This window comes from Lytechinus variegatus, chromosome 8, assembly GCF_018143015.1.
Source record: "Lytechinus variegatus isolate NC3 chromosome 8, Lvar_3.0, whole genome shotgun sequence".
Classification (NCBI taxonomy): Eukaryota; Metazoa; Echinodermata; class Echinoidea; order Temnopleuroida; family Toxopneustidae; genus Lytechinus; species Lytechinus variegatus.
In genome coordinates this window covers 19050632-19064393 of record NC_054747.1, presented here as the reverse complement: position 1 = coordinate 19064393, position 13762 = coordinate 19050632, and the positions used below count along the sequence as shown (strand labels likewise).

The following is a 13762-nucleotide window of genomic DNA, read 5'->3' as shown; positions in this document are numbered from 1 at the left end:
ATTAAATCAAATGATTGAGAATAACGTAAGAGGACTCTGAAGTTCATAGTCACATGCCATATGCAGTCAAAATAGTTTTTGTTCAGTGGACCGTTGAAGGTGTAATTACAAAAACAGAAAGAGATTGTATCAAATGAATGAAAATGCAAGAACACTCTTGACTTTCATAGTCACAAGCAATATGCAGTAAAAATAGAATTTTTTTAAGTGTGCTTTTCAACGTTAAAGGCCCATATTCTGAACTTGGGTTTAATTTAGACTCTGGTCTTAAGTTGTAATTTAAAGATAAATTCCAGTTGTGGTAACGATCTCAAAATGACTTTTTACAGAATCCAACATAATGACCACCCCAGTGTCTGTTTATATGAATAAATAATATGTGCCGAAGGATTCTGGAAGAAATTGTGTAAGTGCTGAGAAATAAGCAAAATAAGCGCGGATTCGGGCACTTCCGTATGGTCTTTATTCCAGCAATATAATATACACTGTCCCACGTGTGCCTATCTGTGTTGGCGAACTTCAGTGTGATTGTTTTTCAGCTTAGATTTTATGATTTCACAAAGTTCAGTTTATGTAACTGTACCAGATCTAGATCGACGATGATATAGTAATACTTAACCTTGGTTTTACAGACTTTCTCACGAAATCAGTGTTTTACTGCAACTACTGTCATTTAGCTTTAACTATGGAAAGCCAATTGTTATAGGTATTTCTAACAGCGCAAGTTCAATTTGTTAGCTCATTTGACACTCAAATCAGTCAGAACTGAGTAGGAATAATTTCTGAAATTCTTTTCATTAAAACATGAGGAAAGAGCAGAGTAACGATAAATTAAAAACATACAATGTAAAGAAAAAAAAAAAAAATTGGCTTCCTATAATTTTACCACAGATTTAAACAAAGCCTCAAGTTAAACCAGACTTCAGAAGCCAGGTGTTGCATTGATTCATTCTCAGATGCTTCCAATTAGTAGTATTAATATTAGTGGAAACTGGTTTCCAAAACATAATTCACTGACAATTCTGAAAATATCAATATTGATATTAATAATTATGATATTAAGTTCTTGTATATCACATACCAAACATCTCAATGCCCTTCACAAAGGGACTTGGATATTATGACCCTGGCTTTATCCAAGCAAGCTGTTTATAACGTAGAAGCATTTCAAGGAATACTTTCTTGCCAGGTACCAATTGACCTCACTTGGATTTGTTTTTCTATTCTCATACTGTGAGATTCTGTAACAGACTTCCCCTATGTAGCTATCAACACACCTTCCCTCACTACCTTCCAGGCGGCTGCCTTCCCAGTTATCAGAAGTTTGCAGCAACCTGCTGGACTTTGGTTTATATTGTAAACCGACTGGCCATTTTTTTTACTTTCACCCTCCACTTTTTATTGTAAATAACCTCCAACGTCACTGTCTGCCATTGACTACACATGCATTCATCCCAGTTTGGCTTCCAGTATGAGATGCAAAAGGGAATATTTCTTCCAAGGTCAAGAGCAGGATGTTGTGGATAGAATTCTTGCTGAAAGAAAGCATGCCATCACTGGGATTCCGAATCTCTAGCCCTTTGTTTCAAAGTCTGAATACAAATCAGCTTGGCCACAAAAAACATTATGGGATGATGCAAAAAAACTTGCAACACTTGCAATTGATCTAGAGTCAATTATAGGGCCCCAAATCAACTGAAATTCAAATATTTCATTGCAACTTTGCAACTGATTGATGGTCTCCTTGTTGTACAACAATTATAAATTAATTTTCTTCAGTTAGAACTGATCGAATCAGTTGTCAATTTGCATCTGAAATCGATTGCAAATATTTTCTTCCGAAACCCCTTCAGTTTCATGTTTGGTGGAGGAGCCGTGGTGTAGTGGTTCTGACTCTCGCCTTGTAAGCAGAGGGTCGTGTTCAAATCCCACCATTGTCTGGCGTTCTTTGTCACAGGGCCATTCAACACAAAAGTATGCGATCAATCACCAACTAGCAAAGTCCAATCAAAATCATTGTTGCTTGCACCAACCATGAACCAATCAGCATTGTTCTTTCATATTTGCAATTGCCAATAATTTGTTTTACAGGCAATAGCATATGCAGGGGGTGGTTACAGGGGTTAATCCCCCCCTAAGATTTTTTCAAAACTTTTTTTCATAACGGCATAAGATTGGTGGTGAAGCTTAGTGTATTTTGCTTGCTTGTCAATTTTTGGGGTAGGAAATGACCTAAAATTTGGAGTTGCCAACATTTCATTCAGCTTGAAAAATCCTGCGTACGCTACTGGTTACATGACACACGGCTCACCTGATATTTTTGTTTCCAAATGATTACTTCTTTTTCTGCACTCTTGTTAACGTTGTCATGATACCTAGCCATGTTATCCTCCATCTGTTTTTTCTCTCTTTTTGCCTGTTCCAGAGACCTCTGCAATGAAAGAAATTAAAGATCACATCAATAGCTGATTCACGAACCGAGAGTCTCACCTGATTTTGCAATCAATGAAATATGCAATTATGATCTTTTGACCTGATCATCCTCAATAACACATGTGTGGTATTACCCAATGAATGTTTGTACCAAGTATAAACACTACTGATGCAGTTATAAAGAAATAAGAAAAGTTGAACAAAAAGCTGAAAAATGGATGGATATGACCTCACACCGTTTGACTTTTCTTAATTGCTTGTATGGCCCCATATATTGCTATTTGTGTCATGAACTATTTTTCCTGTAGCTTCAAGATAGTGTGTGCAGCTGCATAAAACAAGCTGTATAACGACCAGCTATCATAAAGTAAAATCTTATTTTGCTCCTGAAAATCATGAATTTTCTTGTCATTTTCTTATTAAATATAATATGGATGTAAAAGGAGTCAAATTCAATGATAAAAGACTTATTTTACAAAAGAGTTTCCAATATGCATTTTAAACAGGGATGTTTTTATTTTTATCGGATTGACAATAGAGTGGGATTTTTTTTGTGAAGCAATAAAGATTTAGAATAGAAAAAACAAACTTACACAAAAGAGAGTAAGCTTCTCTTGCAAATATTCCAACTGGTCCTTGTGTTCATCAGTGTTTGTGCCAAAGCTTCTCTGCTCGTGGACTGGAGAGGGCGGGTGTTGTTCCTTCCACTGTTGCAGTCTCTTTTCAAACATCTTCTCATAGTCGCTCTCAGAAAATGTAGATTTATTTGATTCCGGGGTTTGGTTTTGTCCTTGAGTTTTGTCTGGTGTTTTCAAGTCATTATTTACAGGAGGGGGATTTGATACAAGGGTTCCTGGCGGGGTATTTGAAACAAGGGATCCTGGGAGAGTTAGAATGGAGGAGTCTTCAGTCTGTGAGGTGCTGGCACCAACTGCCTCCTCCTCCTCCTTAACCTCCTCCTCCTTAACCTCCTCCTCCACCTTTACCTCCACCTCTACCGCCTCCTCCTCCTTATTATCATCACTGGGTTTGAGATTCGAAACCTGATCCACAGATGTCCCATCATCACTGGTATCCTCATCGAGTTCGAGAGACTGTTTAACAGAACCCTCGCTCAATTCAGAAGTCACAGAGTCAGTTGCAGACGGTTCCAATTGCACCGTCAATGTCAATCCAGCAGGAGTAGTTCCTGCTGTTTCACTTTCAGAATTTTTAGAAATATCTACAGATTCATGGGCATCACTAATAACAGTTGCTCCACCGTGGAGGCTATCGTTCTGACCAGGTTCAGATTGACCTTGGGCGATTCCGTCCTTATCAAGTTCTACAGCATCAATTTCCATTTCTGGAGGAATTGGTGACTTTGTTATACTATCCTGTACTGCAAGATCTTGTGTAGAATCAGTAGTGTCTTTGGTTTCTGTATTATTATTATTACTCCCAGTATTTCCTGTTAGCCCGTCATCATTGTGTTGTGGATGTGACTGTTCAGTGCTTATTTCGGTCTGTTCATGAATAGGTACATCATTGGAGTCATTGCCAATGACGGCATCATCAGTCTCTTTTGGAATTATGGCATCGTTCACCTCATCAACATTGAGTTCCTTAGAGCTGTAATGATTCTCCCAGTGATAGTCCTCGTCATCGATGTCGTCGACTTTGGAATCGGACAGAGCACTGACGTTGCCTTGGAGGGTCGATTCGTACAGCTCTGATTCTATTCCATCGTAATTAGCGGCATGGAGATCGGACGATGCTTCGTGAAAAGATTCAGTACTGTCTTCATCATCATCATCGCTATCATCCTCCTCATCATCATCGTTTGATGAGGCTAGACTATCACCAGAGTCTGATTCATCTTCCTCGTCATTATAATCGTCACTATCAAAACCCTCAAACGAATCCAATCCGAAGACGGGTCTAGGGACACCTGGGAGACCCATATAACCCACAAGACCTTTCGATTCAAAGTCATCAACCACTGGAGTTGTTTGGAAGATGCTAAGATCAGAGTTCAAAGTCTTTGGGATGAATGGAGCCGAGTTTGGATTCAGAGAGTATCTCGCAGCATCATCCTTCGCTTCCTCTTCCTGGTATCCATTCAGAACCGCTATGTCTTTGCACTTCTGAGCATCGCTCTTTACGCTGGCGTAATTGCCAACAATGGCAAAGTCTTTGGATTCACGGAGGAATGGCTTGAGGCCACCTCGCCTAGCTATAAGTTCCTGGTGCTCGAAGGTGAGATGCTCCATGGAAGCAATCAAGATTGGATCCTCAAGGTGGAGAGGTCCGTTGTTTGAAAAGATATCGGTGAAATGTCTGGCCAAGAGAAGAGAGAGAATTTAGAATGAAATTTCATTGATTCAAACAAATCAAAACAGAAAAAATTACTAAAAAATTTATAGATGCAATACAATGAATCCTGATACAAAGTGAAGATGGTCAGGGAGCCACAAAGAAGCATGAACGTGATAGGTTGGGCATTCTTCAAGTGAAGAAGTGTTAATTAATAACCCGTATCAAATCATTATTGACAACCATTACATATACATATTACATGTCAACCTTTCGATGCAGACCTTATTGAATTATTTATTTCAAATTTTCCAACCGTTGAACACTATCTGTGGTAGCGAAACTTATCAGAATACTCAATGCCACACAAAGTCTATGGGAGTCTGAACCCTATGTGGAGTCACATAAGTTAATTCTGAGGATAATATGTGTGCATCAAAAGCTCTCATGACTTTAGAGTATCGGGTCTTGGGCATCTTTTGATACAAATTTATATTTTCAACCATCAGGTAATCTGTTGCCAAAAATTTGTTGCTCTATAGGTGTTTGGTTTCCCTATAGACATGTATGTATTAAACATTAAGCACCAATTACAGATAAATTTGAAATTATTGCTCTTACATACAAGGCAACAACTCATAAGGTATTTGAGATAAACAATTTTCATATAAAACTGCAGACTTATTAATGCTACGATGCCCCCAAATGCCTGCTATGTTATATTAAATTTGATCTCACGGGAGGGGCTGGAATTGGCCCCTATTGGCCAAATGTGCACTGCTGCTCCAGATATGATGCATGCTTGTATCACAGAGGTATTTTATTTAGTGCTTTCAATTCTTTCCTCATTTTCACGCATAAATGTAGTATTCACTGTATAAGCCTTAGTATTCACTGTATACCTACTTCAAACTATACTCCTTCTTTCTCCTTCGTCATATCTCTTTCCATTTTTCTCTTCACTCTTTCCTCTCTTTCCCCATTTACTGTTGTCTCCCTCCCTCTCTCTCTCCCTATACTTTCTCTCATCTTGCAGCGCAGGTGTGTATGAGTGTGGTGTGTGTGTGGATTATTACTTGCAGGGAGCCCTATCAACAAGCTTTTGCTTCTTCTGGGTTCCCTAACCATTTTACTTTTGTACTATGTTTTATTGTAATCATATTTGTATCTTTGAATATCTACTTTGTATTTAATTCTCTTGCTGCATTTGTATCTTTTGAACATTGTAATTTTGTTGTTTTTTAAAATGGTTAAATCAATAAATGAAATGAAATGAAATGAAAATATCAATTATTTGTCATATTTTCTCCAGCATCCAAAGCGTTGTACAACATAAATTGCAAACAATCTCACTCGTGCAATTTTCAATTTGGTAAAAGAGAGAAGACATTCTATCCAACGAGGTGCATGTGAGTTGAATAGAACATCTGTCATTCACCGAACAAGAAATCTCATACCTTCACATTCATTCCTATTCATTATAATTGTATATTGAGATATGCAATACAGGAGCTGTCTCAAAGCTCACCTGCTCTGAAAGTCTCCTTTTCATGTTGCCCTTCAGTGGTCATTACATATACAGTTGAGGCCATATACACCCAGGAAATTCAAAGATAAGTTGACACTTGCCAAACATCATAAAATTTACTGTATCTTGTGAAACACTTGTCCAATCTTGAGGAATTTTATATCACACAAATGAGTATATCATGCCCCTTCATCACATTGCTTTGTCATCAGGAGCTGAGGTGTCATTTTCTTCCCCAAAATCTTCATATTTTATGCACATTAAAAATAAAAACTTGACAAAAAACATTACATATTTATGCTAATTAATTCTCAACACAAACATTTCAGATTACACTTTTTTGTTCAGTGGTGACATATCATAATAGAAAATGTAATATAAATCATAGATTTGACGTTTAAATATATCTGTGAAATGATGTAAGAAAATATAACAAACAATAAATACATTTAGCACTTATATTATTTTTTTCTTCAAAGAAAATTCCACCTGAAATATACTTTAATTCCAACGACATCCCAATTATGTGAAAGAGATACTAAATTGGTCATGGAAGTATTTATATTTCTGAAGATATAGTAAATTTTACAATGTTTGGCAAGCGAACAAATTTCATTGAATTCCATGGGTGCGAGTGCTACATAAGCACTTGCCCGATTGCCCGGGGCAAGTAAAAGTTAAAGTCGGGAAAGCATTTTGAAGCATAGACCAAAACTAAATTGGGCAAGCAAAATTGTCACAGTAGAAATTACCAAAATTAGGGTCGATATGATATATCGATCCTAAATTAGGTGTGGCGGGCAAGATAAGATCACTTTGGAAAAAAAAATGCAAGAATAAGGTATATGTACATCAGTTCATGTCAAAAGAGAAAAAAAAGGGTCAATGGTTCACAAAAACCACAATATTTTCTTTTGAAGAGGTAAAATTTTGTTTTCCAGGATTTTCTCAGGAAAGCGAAATAGATTTTCGGGCAAGAATATTCCAACTATTTAAAAATTTACTTGCCCGACAGGGCAAGTGCTTCTGAAAAGTTATGTAGCACCCTGCATGTGTGTATGTAAACTTTTGGCCTCAACTGTGGGTTCACTATATCATCATCTAAGATTGAACTAACTTACAAAAATAGACCCATTTTCTGGCTCTTCTCTTCGTCCGTTTCAGGAAGGATAATGGACGGCTCCTCCTGGAATTCAGCATCTATGCCCCGTGCAGCATCCTGGAGATGTGAAGGAATGGCAAAGGGACGGTCATCTGACGTGGTCAGTCTCGACTGCCAACCCCTAGAGAATGAAAACAGAGAAAAGATGATTGAAATCAGAGATGTTTAAGCCTGAAACATCATAAATCGCTGACCCAAACACATTTCAAACCTTTGAAGATAAGCATATAAGCCATCTCTAGAGAATAGCAAATGAACAATCAAGTAACAAGGTTAGTCACGGCTGCTAACCCCCAGAACAGTGGAAAAACAGACAAACGATTATTCTTTCATCCAATGAAGGTCAATTCTGATGTTGACTCAAGCTCATTTAAAATCTTCTGAGTCAAGTTTAAATCTTATGCTTTCTATAAATAATGAAAGCAGAATCATCTGACATGGCCAGTCATAACTGCTAACCCCTAGAGGAGACAAAAACTGCAACAACATAGTTCAATTGGACCTTGATATTGTGGAGCATTATGGCCCAGTGGATTAGTCTTCTGACTTTGAAACAGAGGGTCGTGGGTTCGAATCCCAGCTATGGTGTAATTTCCTTCAGCAAAAAATTTATCCACATTGTGCTGCACTCAACCCAGGTGAAGTGAATGGGTACCCGGCAGGATTAATTCCTTGAATGCGTGAGCGCTGAAAGGCTGCCCGAGCTAAAGCCGGGGTAATAATAACATCGCGCCTTGGAATAGAATATTTCTAGATAGATGGCGCTATATAAATGCCTATTATTATTATTGTTGACCCTTATAAAAACTTTATCTGACTAGAACACATTTTGAATTTCTTTAAGACAAGTCTATATCTTGTGCAAACTCTAGAAAATGGCAAATGGACAACGATCTATCATGGTCAGTTGTGACTGCCGATCCCTAGATAAACAGAAGACCTTGATAAGGCTGACCTATAATAAAATCAGTGACAAAACCAGCCTTTTTTCTACAGAATTATGTGGTCTTAAACTTGTTAATATAATCATAGATGGAGAAACTATTGTTCTCCATTTGTTTTACCTGTTCAATCTCTCCTGAAGTTCTTCCGCGTCGTCAGCCCCATAAAGTCTTCTCGTACTAGCAGGAGCAAATTCAATCTGGACAATGTTAGATGCGGCTGCTTCATCAAACTTTAAATAAATAAACAAATACGAGAACCATTTTGAGACTTTGATAAGCAAATATTCAGTAACACCTTTCTATATACCTTTTAACATTCAGAGATTATAAAACCTTGGCTTCGCTAATCTTCCCATTATCCATGAAGCAAATGCTTCGCCCTACCTCAATCTTTGCTTGTTAAAAAATATGGAACACTTCAAACTTTTTCTCACAATCACTCTTTTTTGGTTATGGCGAGCACTCAAAAATCGCATTTGATTTGTAGAATACAATGAAATCTGGCAAAGTGTTTTAAAATATACATTGCAATACAATATTGGGGGAGAATATCATGAAACAAATACTGACTTTGCATCTGAATGTAAAAGTAACATCTAGATAGCTTGAAAAACTTTCATATTTCCTTGAAAACAAATTAATATAATCTCACCACAACAGGTTTGCGTGACTTCTTGGCCTTGACTTTATTGACCTTTCTCTGAAAGCGGTAAAAAAGATACAAGAACAAGGAGAAATCATCTAAAGTTATGTGAATCATAGAAAGTCATTCCCATTATGTTGCAACAAGAAAAAAATGGGTGCATCTCATTTGGCACAAGAAAGCATCACCATGGTCCTGTCATACAGAGTTACAATTGGTCCGATCAATCGCAAGTATATGGAAATCCATCAAAGTCATAATTTTTACTTCAGAAAATTTTCACAACGTCCTTTGTAAACAAAGAGAAGCATGCTAACATTTTCAAGAAAACTGAGAATGTTTGAATATACATCATATCTAGAAAATATTTTGAAGAAACATGTAATTTAGATGTTGACATTGCAGGCTTTCCATAGTGGTGGATTGGATCAATCTTAAATCCTTGTGAAGAAGGGTCACCAGTCATGCACGACAGCTTGATACTCCTCCCCCCCCCACCCCATTTCATACCTGCAAACCCTGACAGCAACGAAATAGGAGCAAATTACTGGGGGGGAAAACCCAGAAATTAGAACATTCTTACATCTCCTATTCAATATTAAAAACAATTTTGACAGAAATACAAACACACATGTTGAAACAGCAAGTCGCCTTTCCCCAAAATAGGAATATTCCTATAAAATAGGAACACTTGGAAGGAATGCGATTAGGATTAGGGATGCCAGCTGGAATTGATCAGAGGGCCTGAAAATCACCTAGAATACAATATTTTGTACACAAAAATGCTAAAACTATGGCCTGAAAATAAATTGCCAGAGCCTGAATTCAGGCTTTTGCCTGAAAACTGGCATCCCTGTAGGATTCATTGGTGCTTTGAGATGCATGGAAGTACCTCTTCGATGTCATCTCTCTTAAGAACATAGGTAGCCTCAGGTTTCATTTCCTCCTCTTCTTCTGCTCCGTCACCCTTCTGCCCTCCTACAGCGCCGTCTGCGGCGGAGTCTGTTGCCATGGCGATGCCTGCGTCCGACCCAGCCCTTGGTTTGTCAACCCCAGGAGCCGATTTACTGGTTGCATCTAGAGGAAAGATGGGTGGGTACAAGGATATTGGTATAGTCGGTGTGGAAACACCGGATATCTTGTTAGGAATTAATGATCTGTGGCACCATCCGTTGACATGATGAGCCATTCTTAGTGTGAAGTATCATTCATTTCGGTTCCTTCTGTTCAATTCATAGAGGGAATATTTGCAAGGTCGTGAAACAATGTACAAAAAACCTCTCAATTTAGCATGAGATAGGAGGGACTTGATCAAAATATCAAGAGAAAATAATCGATCTCCTCTGTCTGGCAAATGTTTGCACTTTTGAAATTTCTAAGTTTTCTTCTATTATTCTGTAGTTTCTCCAATGACCAGTGTTAACACTTCAATAATCACAGATAGGTCTGAAAATATATTTTACCGCATTAAGTGATTCGAAATTGCTCTAGCATGAGAGATCACATATTGCAACTAACTAAAAAATTAAAAGCTATTTAAATACTTCTCACTTTCATATGACATGCAATTCATTCGATTTTATGATAGCTCGAATAGGATCTTTTTCTATTTCGAAAATGTTCTTCTCCTTAATGCCATTGTTGCTTAAGGAATGTACGAACAATTCCTGGTGATATTCTAGATATCCATGCTACATATTTGGCATTGACCTGTTTTGGGGTACTTCTACAAGGTACCTTCTCACCTTCCTTGGCAGCATGAGCGCCCTCTGTAGTTTGACCATGACCAGCCTGACCTTCTGCATCCCCCTGGCCTTTCTCTATCTTGGAGCTTTCACCATGGTGTTGCTTCTTGAACTTCTTGCCTTTCTTCTGGTCCTTGTTCGGCTTCCTACAAGAGCATATCAAGACCGAACACTTGTATATTAAACTTAAAGATAAATGCAAGTTGAGGTAACAATTTCAAAATGAGTTTCTCCAGAATCGAATAATAAAATCATCAAAGGGTCTGTTTGTATGAATAAACAATAGGAACGCCTCTGGCAGTCTAGCCTGCATTATGTGAATCAATATAGCATTAGAACTGACTTTGAAAACAATGAGATGAATTCATTATTCAGAAACAGTTATTTTGATATCTAAATCCCAAGTTCATTGACCTTGATCATGTGACCTGAAACTTGCAAAATAATCAGTCATATATGATTACCTCTATCAATTATCATTCCACTTTATAAATTCATATCATTATTATTTATCAGAAGCAAGTTTTTAACAAAGGTAATCCTACCCTTCAACAATAAATAAAACTTGATTGTTATCTTACTGCGTATTTTTCTTCTTGGTGTCATCCTTGGGTGGTTTTGGAGGTTTCTCAACCTTGGCTTCTGTTTTGAGGAGTCCGTTAGCACCAATCACTTTGATATCACTCAATGTTCCTAAGCAATCAGGTGTTGAGCAGGGGGTCTTTAGAGCCTCCTGGAATAAAAGATTTATATAAACTTTATCAATATGGGTTCATTTAAACATAACTCAAAATAGTTCTGAAAGAATTCACAATACACGCACCAGCAATATTCATTGTCACGAGAGACTTTTCCACTTGCGGGTCACTGTTTTAATAGAGTAATGTAAACAACGGTCACTGCACTGAACGTTGACGTAACTCTTAAATGTCTACGTCACATCACTATCTTATAAAGCAAATAATGCATATGATTTCATAAACTAACCCTCTCTCCTGCGATGTTCCTCTCATTCTTGAGCACCTTCCAGCAGCTTATGTGAAAATCAGTGTAACAACGTTCACTGTATTGTGCCTTGATAAATCCTTTATAGTCTAGGTCATATTACTAACTTATAAAACAAATAATGCACATGATTTTATCAACTAACCCTTTCTCCTCCTGTGATGTTCCTCTCATTCTTGAGTGCCTTCCAGCAGTTGATGTGGTAGTCAATGTAACAGCGTTCACTGCATCGTACCTTGATGTAGCCTTTGAAATCTAGATCTGAGAGGTACATCTCTCTCTTGGTGGTGCAGTCAACGTACCTGCAGGTGGCGTCGGGGCTTGGTGGGTACTTGCACCAATGCTCAAGCTCTTTCAACGCGGTCTAGATTGAAAAGGTAGAATGTCAATGGTTGATAGGATTCCATATATCTGTGTGATGTAGGGCAGAATTCTTTCTGTGGCACAATGGCCCGAATTCACCAAGGTAGTTTTTTAAAACCATCACTTACACCCATGATTTATGCAGATTTTCGGTATAAATTATGCTTAATTACCGTGTTGTTAAAAAATGCCATATGCTGATGCGCGCTTTTGTCACAGTGTACGAAATTCACACCTGTTGTCATGGTTAAGTACGCTATTTTATTCAGGAGTCCACTGTTTGAAGAGTGGACTCATCAATTCTAAACAGCAGACAATGAATAAAATAGTGTGTATAACCATGGCAACAAGCGTCAATTTGGCGCACTGTGACAAAAGCGCACATCAGCATTGGAAATTTTTAATATACACGGTAAATAAGCGCAATTTATACCGGAAATTCGCATAAACCATGGGTTCAACTGATGGTTTTTAAATCCACAGGAATGATCACTAGAGATCACATTTATCGTTTTGAGGATTCCAAAAGGGAGCATGTTTTTTAACATGCCTGGGTCGAAAATATAGAGTGACAAAAGATTAATAACATTTTACATATCTGTGTGGTGGAGCGCAGGATGTTATCTGCACCACATTTGGATAAGATTGGGAATGGTTACTACAAATTTGATTCCAAAAGGAGCAAGTTTTGATATGTGAGGTCAATTGATGGTGCTTTTCTGTCCAATGAGTTATTATTATTGTTATTATTATTATTATTATTATCATTATCATCATCATCATCATCATCATCATCATCATCATCATCATCATCATCATCATCATCATCATCATCATCATCATCATTACTATTACTATTATTATTATTATTATTATTATCATTATCATTATTATTATCATTATCATTATCATTATTATCATTATCATTATCATTATCATTATCATTATCATTATCATTATCATTATCATTATTATTATTATTATTATTATTATTATTATTATTATTATTATTATTATTATTATTATTATTATTGTTGTTGTTGTTGTTGTTATTACTATCATCACTTTTATCATAATTTCAAATATTCTAATTTTGCAAGATTAAACTTAGGAAGAACACTCTCGATTTTCACAGAATAGGTATAATACAAAATGTGTTGGGTTAAATTTATCTGATACCAAGTACACAAGTGAAGTCATAGGAAGCTTGGGCTTGGAAGCAACTTTTACCTTAGGAAGTGGTACAGAGAAATGGTATGAGATGGATGGGACAGATGTTTAAGAGGGAAGATGATGAACCTGTGGGAAGAGCATGGAAGTGGATGGCATTAGAGGAAAGGAAACAAGGAGTAAAATGGAAAGATATGGTGAATAGGTCAAGGTTTGTCAGGACGGTCTCAATGGGGAGGCTGCTCAAGACAGAAAGAAGTGGAAGGTAGTGTCATCATGGCGGGGCCACATAGTAAGAAAAGACGATGATGAAACTCTGAAAAGAGAATGGGATCTGCAGAGATGCCAACTTTTGGAAATCAGAATTAGGGAGGATTTGCAACTGCCACCAAATAATGTGCGCGAAGCGCTCGACCCTTGCAGCCGGGGTCCAGGGCCCGCATTAGGGCCCTGGAAGCTCTGGGTTTCTAGATG

The 13762-nt window shown here is 37.4% G+C and overlaps 1 protein-coding gene across 2 annotated transcripts in view; it reads right to left on the bottom strand.

Annotated features, from left to right (window-relative positions):
- Positions 1 to 13762, bottom strand: part of LOC121420112 — a 94563-nt gene that overhangs the window by 20548 nt on the left and 60253 nt on the right. For both annotated transcript variants that reach the window (XM_041614646.1, XM_041614647.1), the window contains 9 exons: positions 11901 to 12119; positions 11332 to 11483; positions 10751 to 10896; positions 9898 to 10082; positions 9015 to 9062; positions 8483 to 8592; positions 7378 to 7539; positions 3027 to 4752; positions 2312 to 2431 (listed from right to left, as the gene is read on the bottom strand). In XM_041614646.1, the coding sequence (XP_041470580.1) occupies positions 2312 to 2431; positions 3027 to 4752; positions 7378 to 7539; positions 8483 to 8592; positions 9015 to 9062; positions 9898 to 10082; positions 10751 to 10896; positions 11332 to 11483; positions 11901 to 12119 (2868 nt within the window). The remainder of the gene's footprint in view (positions 1 to 2311; positions 2432 to 3026; positions 4753 to 7377; positions 7540 to 8482; positions 8593 to 9014; positions 9063 to 9897; positions 10083 to 10750; positions 10897 to 11331; positions 11484 to 11900; positions 12120 to 13762) is intronic.